Source organism: Ornithorhynchus anatinus, chromosome 1 (genome assembly GCF_004115215.2).
Source record: "Ornithorhynchus anatinus isolate Pmale09 chromosome 1, mOrnAna1.pri.v4, whole genome shotgun sequence".
Taxonomy (NCBI): domain Eukaryota; kingdom Metazoa; phylum Chordata; class Mammalia; order Monotremata; family Ornithorhynchidae; genus Ornithorhynchus; species Ornithorhynchus anatinus.
The window spans coordinates 65,150,484-65,158,978 of record NC_041728.1 but is presented as its reverse complement, the minus strand read 5'-3'; the positions used below and the strand labels follow the sequence as shown (position 1 = coordinate 65,158,978).

At 59.9% G+C, this 8,495-nt stretch overlaps 1 protein-coding gene and 1 pseudogene across 1 annotated transcript; one reads left to right on the top strand and one right to left on the bottom strand.

The window, feature by feature from the left end:
• Nucleotides 1-347: 347 nt before the first annotated feature.
• On the bottom strand, nucleotides 348-5,090 carry ZBTB42 (zinc finger and BTB domain containing 42). The gene is made up of 2 exons (XM_029062233.1): nucleotides 4,756-5,090; nucleotides 348-4,263 (listed from the first exon to the last, which is right to left on the bottom strand). The coding sequence occupies exons 1-2, from the start codon at nucleotides 4,763-4,765 to the stop codon at nucleotides 2,999-3,001; spliced, it is 1,275 nt and encodes a 424-aa protein (XP_028918066.1). The 5' UTR covers nucleotides 4,766-5,090; the 3' UTR covers nucleotides 348-2,998.
• A 1,940-nt stretch (nucleotides 5,091-7,030) lies between these two features.
• LOC114811085 lies at nucleotides 7,031-8,274 on the top strand (annotated as a pseudogene).
• The last annotated feature ends 221 nt before the right edge of the window (nucleotides 8,275-8,495 follow it).

Here is an 8,495-nt window from a genome sequence, read left to right as displayed (position 1 = left end):
TGTGTGACCTGGGGCAAGTCACTTCACTTCTCTGGGCCTCGGTTACCTCATCTGTAAAATGGAAATTGAGACCGTGAGCTCCACGTGAGACAGGGACTGTGTCTAACCTAATTTTCTGGTATTCACCTCAGCGCTTAGTACAGGGCTTTGCACATAGTAAGCACTTCACTACTATAATAATTATTAATAATAATAAATGCAATTGATTGATGGCTGTCGAGCCTGACCCACAAGACAATTAAGTAGCTAATCAGGTTAAGGTACCTTTCCTTACAAGGAGGACACAAGTTGTCGACTCTAACCAACCTGGGGGAGGTTGAGGCAATAAAATCAGAGCAAGCCAAGAATAACCCTATCGATTATTTTATTATTCTTGTTATTATTGTTTTGTGAAAATGGGAAGACAGTATTCCTAATCACGATTGTCACAGTTTGACAGCACAGACGGACGCAATGTCCGACAGAAACATCACACCCCAAACCCACAGCTCACAAGTTTTTTCTGAAAAGTTGCCGTTTCTGTGATGATCCGTCATAGACTAAACAGCATATTCTAACACAGAAGGAAAAAAGACTTCACTCTAAAACAGTGATAGACCATTTTTATATAAAATATATTCCATTCAGATAACTTCTCTACATCCGATATGCTATAAAACTCTTCCACAAAAAGTTAGTGCCTTTAAATATACATATTTCATCTGAACTGCGTCAATTTTTTCTAAAAAAGAAAAATGGATGAATTTTTTACATTTTCTTCACAGTATTTCTTTGCAGCAGATGACAAATCCAGTGTTAACCGTTCAGGGCAAGACAAAAAGAAAATAACACATCCCCTGGACTGAAGGAGGTCTTGGGAGAACCAGCATCAACAGAGTATGTTCTCTTTTACCCCACTGCGTAACGAACCATTTTCTGAGAAGTACCTCCAGGGGTGTGGCCATGTTTCTAAACCCCAAAACTGACACAACAAAATCAAAACAGGGGCTGCCATCCTAAAACGCAGGCCCCGAGGGTGGGGGATTTCAGCCAGTAGAGGAGAAGACTCGGGCCTGGGACTCCAGCTCCGTCCTCACTAGCGGTGTGCGTGGAGGGTGTGAGGGTCGACAGAGAGATTTCTTAGGGAAAACAAACACAGAATAAAAACTTGTGCATTTGCCCATGCCCCTCTTCTCCTCCTCTCTCTCTCCTCCACACACTTTCTCTCTCTCTCTCTCGCTTTTTCATTCGTTCAATCGTATTTATTGAGCACTTACTGGGTGCAGAGCACCCTACTAAGAGCTTGGAAAGTACAATTCGGCAACAGACAGAGAAAATCCCTACCCAACAACAGGCTCACAGTCTATGGCACTGTTAAATTTGTAATCCGATTTGATTAAGAGAGACCACCAGACCGCCCCAAACGCCGTACAGAAAAGGAAGAGCTTTGGGTTATCGACACAGCCAGCTCCGATCTTTCGGCCACCCGCTGGACGAACTGGAAAGGAATTCCCACAATTTTACAGTGTAGATTCGTTTGTCTTTCGGAGATGGGGGAAACCTAAATTATAATTTCACTTCAAATGAAAAATTCTAATAAATACTATATCAAGTATCATCAGGAGAAAAGAAAAATAACTTAATTTTAGTAGACTTTGTTCTCAGTGCTATTTCTGATCACAGCAAAAATATATATATATATATATACATATAATTACTCAGTAGAATAAGACCACAGTACCAAAGCAACATGGGTTCGAACAAACATTACAATGGACGTCACCACACTTTCCGTATAAATGTAACAGTTCCAGTCAAAGTGTTTTGCAGTCATGTAATGAAATAGATGGAACCATTCTATAAATAAAGGAAATCTTCACCACGCACGTACATTCAGAGTTGACTGCTGGGGACCCCGGGGTCCGATACTCATTCTGTCGTATTTATTGAGCGCCGACTGTGCGCGCAGCACTCTACTAAGCGCTTGGAAAGTATAATACGGCAACAGAGACGATCCCTGTCCATAACGAGCTCACAGCCTAGAGACCGCGAGGTATGAAGCATATGAGATATGAAACAGTACTAGACCACAATCTACTAGATCAAAAAGAATCCCCAAGCTTCCCCTCCGAAATGCTAGCCCGACCCCGGCCCCCAGCCCCTTTTCCCACATTAGTGCTTCCATTAGGACCCTCCCCCGCCACACACACACACACACACTCTCTCACACACACACACAAATCTGAAACATTTGGGACAAACTGCTCAGTGCTTTGGAAACAATCGTCCGGGAAGGTGTGGCCGGCTCGGCTACACCGGAAAGGGGCTGCGGCGGGAGGAGGTGCCGGTCCCGGTTCGGGTAGGGGGTCGTCCCAGGTAACCTTCCGGGGTCCCTGCACTGACCACCCCCGCCCCGTTCGCCCCTCGCGCGGAGTGGGGGTAGGGGGGACCCTCTAACCACCCTCGAAATGGATGGACTCGTGTTCTGAAATGCATCTGCTTTCTCCCCCTCGAAGACCGAATTATTCCCCCAGAGGGGGTCTGCGCCGAGCTCCCCCGACCCCCCAGTAGGCCCGGTGTAATTTACACCCAGCCTCACCCCACGCCCTGCACACATCCTTCGCTGGGAGAGGCATGAAAGTCACACCCTAAAAATAGCCTCGACCTCGCCGGCTCTAAGTTCACCGGCGGGGAGGGGCGCGGGGGGGAGGGGGGGACTCGACGACAGGGGCATGACTCTCTAGTGGGAGCCCGGGGCCAATGCGGGGAGGGGGGCGCTTGCGACCAAGGGTCTTCAAGACCCTCCCCTCGCCAGCTGGGCTGCGCTCGGCTGGGGGGACGGGAGAGTGGGGCTGGAGGTGCAGCGTGGGTGCCCCTCCCGCCCTTCTCCCTGCCCCCTGCAGGGTTGAGCCGGGGTAGGGACGGGGTAGCAGGGGTGAGAAAGTGGCGGGACCTCTGCACCACCCCCCCGGTTGGGGCCTTGCGCCGAGAAAGCCCCCCCCCCCGCCTCTGCTGACCCCTAGAGCAGCAGGGGCTTGACTAGGCCGCAGTGGAACTTGCGGATGTGCCGGTAGAGGTCCCCGGACTGCGTGAAGCGACGCTGGCACCAGCGGCAGGCGTGGGGCTTCTCACGCGTGTGCACGACGGCGTGGCGACTCAGGTTGTGCGAGTACTGGAAGCTCTTCCCGCACTGGCCGCACGTGTACGGCTTCTCGCCCGAGTGCGTGCGCTCGTGCCGCTTCAGCGTGTACATGCACGAGAAGGTCTTCCCGCACAGGGGGCAGGTGGGCACCGCGCCCTCGGGGCACAGGCGGGTCCGGGCCCCCTCCTTGTCTCGGAAGTGGGCGCTCAGATGCAGCTGCAGCCCGTGGGGGCTGGGGAAGACCTTGCTGCAAAGCGGGCACACGCACAGGTGCCCGGCGCCCGACGAGGACACGTCGGAGGAGTCCACGTCGCTGTCCTCGGCGTCCGGCTCGTCCTCCCGGGGCGGGGGGAGGCCGCGGCCGGGGCGCGGGGGGCCCAGGCCGGGCCCCACCGGGCTGGGGGTCGCGTCCTCCGACGGCGGGGCCCGGGGGCTCTCCGCCGACCCGTCCTCCGGCCCCGGCTCGGCCTTGACCAGCGACCGCTCGACGCCCCGCTGCTGCCCGTCGGCGGCCGCCGCCGTGGGGGGCGGCGGGGCGTCTCTCCCGCTCCCGGGCTTGAAGGACAGGTCGAGGGCACGGTCCCCGTCGCCGGCGGCCGGGGACCCCCCCGGGCGGTCGTCCGCCCGTCCGCCCTCGGGGGCCCCCCCGGCGCCGGCCAGCTCGCACGCCCAGAGGGCTAGCCGGGGCCGGTCCTTCCCCTCGGCCGTCGCCCCTTCGCCGGCCCCCTCCTCCTCCGGCTCGCCCGCGGGGGCGGGCCCGGCCGGCTCCTTGTCCTTGAGGCGTCCCTTGCAGAGTTTGACGATGTCGTACATGTGCAGGTAGCTGGCGGCGGCCAGGACGTCCTCGACGGGCAGGCTGCGGAACTCCAGGCGGCCCTCGTACATGAACTCGAGCAGCAGGCCGAAGGCCGGGGCCGTCACGATGTCGCTGTTGAGCTGCACCGTGTCCCTGCGGTCCAGCTGGTCCCGGTAGAAGAGGTGGAAGTACATGCTGCAGGAGGCCAGCACAGCGCGATGCGCGGGGAAACGGGCCCCGCCGACCAGCACGGTGGAGTCGCACAAGAAGCCCTGGCGGCGCTGCTGGCTTAGACGCTGCAGCAGCCGGCGGCTGTGGTCCGGAAACTCCATCCTTCCTTCATGCCCTGCCCCGAAAACAGGAAAAACTTGAACGCTCCTGGAAACTCAACACCCGCTCCTCTCCTCTCCCGCCCGGCCTCCGCCATCCGAGCTAGCGCCGCCTCGGAAATAACGCGCCGGAGGAGCCGAGGCCGGAGCCCCTCTCATCCCTCAGCACCTGCTCCGAGCAGGAAAAACTTGCTCCTAAAGTCAACAAAAGCTCTTAGGGAAGGGGAAGGGGAGAAAAGAGGGGAGGCCGGGCTCACCTTTTGTCTCCACGCACCCCCAGCCCCCACGCTACAACAATCCCTCCCCCCGATAAACGCAGACTCCCGGACCCAGTCCGTGTTGGGGTTGCTCAGCGTTGGCGCGCACACACACCCCGACGCAACCCGCCCACCCAACCCGGGACGCATCTGCAGGGGGGAAAACCTATCCGCGCTATAGGTACACGCAAGCTCGCCCAACCGGACCCCCTCCCCGCGGGAAGGCACGCACACTTAGAAATACGGACGGACCTACGTCCATTCGCCCACCGGACAAGCGCCACAGTCCGCAGCACAGATGTAAACACGAACTTCTCCGGAACACAAGTCCACGGCACTAACGCAAGTGCACAGCACAAACGCAAGTCCACGGCACAAGCACAAGTTCTCAGCACAAACACGAGACCACGGCACAAGCCCAAAACACAAACACGAGTCCACAGCACAAGCTCGAGTCCACAGCACAAACACAAGTCCACAGCACAAACACGAGACCACGGCACAAGCCCAAAACACAAACACGAGTCCACAGCACAAGCTCGAGTCCACAGCACAAACACAAGTCCACAGCACAAACACAAGTCCACAACCCAAACACAAGTCCAAAGCACAAACACAAGTCCAGAGCACAAACACAAGTCCAGAGCACAAGCACAGGTTCTCAGCACAAGCCCACAATACAAACACAAGTCCACAACCCAAACACAAGTCCACAGCACAAGCACAAGTCCACAGCACAAGCACAAGTCCACAACTCAAACACAAGTCCACAGCACGAACACAAGTCCACAACCCAAACACAAGTCCACAACCCAAACACAAGTCCACAGCACGAACACAAGTCCACAACCCAAACACAAGTCCACAGCACAAACACAAGTCCACAGCACAAACACAAGCATATCCAGAACACACACACCCCCCCTTCCCCACCGCGAAACCTCACATTCCCATTCCCGACCACACACACAACCCCTCCTCCCAACACACACCCCTCCTTCCACCTCCCACCCCAAAAGCACGGTCCAGGCACACAAACGCACCCACCCGCGTACTCCCCCCAGACCCAACCTCACAACCCCCCCCCTCCAACCAACCCCCTCCCCAGGGGGGTCACCCACCTGCGGACACCCCCGCAGCCCCGGGGAATCCCTCCCCTCCCCCAGGGCCCCCACCTGTCGCCCCCACTTTCAGCTCGAGGGGTGGAGGAGGGGGAGAAAGGTCTTCAGTGGTGGGTGTCCGTCCCGACCAGATGGACGGATGGGCAGCCTCGCCCCCCTCCCCAGCCCCTCTATGGCCTGGCCTGGATTTGGGGGTGGGGGTCACCGGGGCTTGGCCTGCAGCAGCAGAGTCAGGAGGAGCCCCAGCCCGGGAAGAGGGTCTGCAGAGGCGGGGGGGAGGGAGGGAAGGCAGGGGAGGGGGGTGTGGGCAGGGGGCATGGGGAGGGGGGGGGAGGGGACCCTGGCTGGCTGCTAATTGCCAGCCAAGCTGGAGAGTCAGCTGCTTCTGCTTCCCTGCCTCCCTCCAGCTGGGCTCCCTGCCCGCCATATGGCTCCAGCCCCCCTCCCCACGGGACGCCGAGACGGGACCCTCCCCGCCCCAACGACCCCCCACCACTCACCGTCCCCAGGGGCTGGTCAAGCCTGGTGGGCCGCCAGGAGGAGGAGGAGGGGACGAAGATCCGCGGCTCCGGCTCCCGTCCGGTCCTCCCTCGCCGGACCCTCCTCTTCCTCCAACGAGCCCCTTTCCCCCCTCCTCCCCTCTCCGCCAAGTTTCGGGCAAAGTGCGGCGCTCGGGCGTCGGCGGAGGGGGTGTGAAAGGCGGTCTGTCGCGATAGGCCCGCCCGGTCGCACCGAGTGGAAAAGCAGAAAGTTTCGGGGGGGGGGGGGGAAGGGGGGTGGCCGGAGCCGGAGTTAAGGGGTGGGAAGGGGGGGGGGGGCGGCTCCGCCGGCCGGTCCTGGGGATGGAGACCCCCGGGCCCCGGGGGTCAAGGGTCAAAGGCCTGCGGGGCTCCCGCCGAATGGGGCGGCGCGGACCCCCCCGTGTATATGCCGGTCGGTCCGTGTGTATACCCGAGTCTGGGTGTATATGTGTGTATGCGTGAGAGTATGTGCGCCGAGCAGGTTGGTAACCAACCGCTCTCGCGATATTTCTCCCCCCGCCCCCCCCCGTGTCCGTCCCGTGTCCGCGGTCCACCCCCCGCCGCCTGCGTTCTAGGGCCCGCCGCCCGCCTTCTAGGCTCCCCCGCCCCGCCCGCAGCCGCTGCCCCGAGGCTGCACCACAAAGCCCCCGGACACCCAAGACCCGCTCCTCCCCTCCTCCCCTCCTCCCCTCCTCCCCCCACCGGGGGTCCGGGCCCTGCCCCGCGCGGGGGACACGCGGGGGGACACGCCGGGGACACGGACCCTTCCCCGGCCAGCAGTCGCCCGGGCTGGGATTGGGGGCGGGAGTTGCTTCCGGGCAACTTTGGTCCGGCCGCCTCCTCCTCCCTTTTCTCCTCCTCCTCCTCCTTGTCCTCTTCCCTCCTCCCTCTCCTCCTGCTCCCTTTTCTCCTTCTCCTCCTCCTCCTCCCTCTTCACCTCCCTTTTCTCCTCCCCCCCTCCTCCTCCCCCTCTTCCTCCCTCTTCTCCTCCTCCTCCCTCTTCTCCTCCCTCTTCTACTCCCCCTCCTCCTCCCTCTTCTACTCCCCCTCCCTCTTCTCCTCCTCCCCCCCTTCCCCTCCTCCTCTTCCTCCCTCTTCTCCTCCTCCCTCTCCTCCTTCCTTTTCTCCTTCTGCTCTTCCTCCTCCCTTTTCTCCTCCTCCCCCCTTCCCCTCCTCCCCCCTTCCCCTCCTCCCCCTCTTCCCCTCCTCCCTCTTCTCCTCCTCTTCCTCCCTCTTCTCCTCCCTCTGCTCTTCCTCCTCCCTTTTCTCCTCCTCCCTCTTCTCCTCCTCCCTTTTCTCCTCCCCCTCCTCCTCCCTCTTGTCCTCCCTCTTGTCCTCCCTCTTCCCCTCCTCCCTCTCCTTCTCCTCCCTCTTCCCCTCCTCCCTCTTCTCTTCCCTCTTCTCCCTCTTCCCCTCCTCCCTCTTCTCCTCCTCCCTCTTCTACTCCCCCTCCTCCTCCCCTTCCCCTCCTCCCCCCCTTCCCCTCCTCCTCCTCTTCCTCCCTCTTCTCCTTCCTTTTCTCCTTCTGCTCTTCCTCCTCCCTCTTCCCCTCCTCCCCCTTCCCCTCCTCCCCCTCTTCCCCTCCTCCCTCTCCTCCTCCTCTTCCTCCCTCTTCTCCTCCCTCTCCTCCTCCTCTTCCTCCCTCTTCTCCTCCCTCTTCTCTTCCCTCTTCCCCTCCTCCCTTTTCTCCTCCTCCCTCTTCTCCTCCTCCTCCCTTTTCTCCTCCCCCTCCTCCTCCCTCTTCTCCTCCCTCTTCCCCTCCCTCTTCCCCTCCTCCCTCTCCTCCTCCCTCTTCTCCCTCTTCCCCCTCTTCCCCCTCTTCCCCTCCTCCCTCTCCTCCTCCTCCTCCCTCTTCCCCTCCTCCCTCTTCTCTTCCCTCTTCCCCTCCTCCCTCTTCCCCTCCTCCCTCTTCCCCTCCTCCCTCTTCCTCTCCTCCCTCTCCTCTTCCTCCTCCCTCTCCTCTTCCTCCCTCTTCTCCTCCTCCCTCTCCTCCTCCTCCTCCTCCTCCTCCTCCTCCTCCTCCTCCTCCTCCTCCTCCTCCTCCCAGATGCCTTGGAGAGGGCGGGGTCCCCCCCCCCCCCCCGATTGCCTCCTCGCCCCGGGGCGCGGGGCTCCCAGCTCAAGGCTAGATGGAACGGCTTCTAGACTGTGAGCCCATTGTTGGGAAGGGAGGGTTGCTCTTTATTGCCGAAGTGGACTTTCCAAGCACTTAGGACAGTGCTCTGCACCCAATCGGCGCTCAATAAATACCACTGAATGAATGAATGTCTCTGGGCACTTTGGCCTTTCTTGCCCGGGCCCCCGTGGAGGGGGAGGGAATAATAATAATAATGGTATTTGTTAAGCGCTT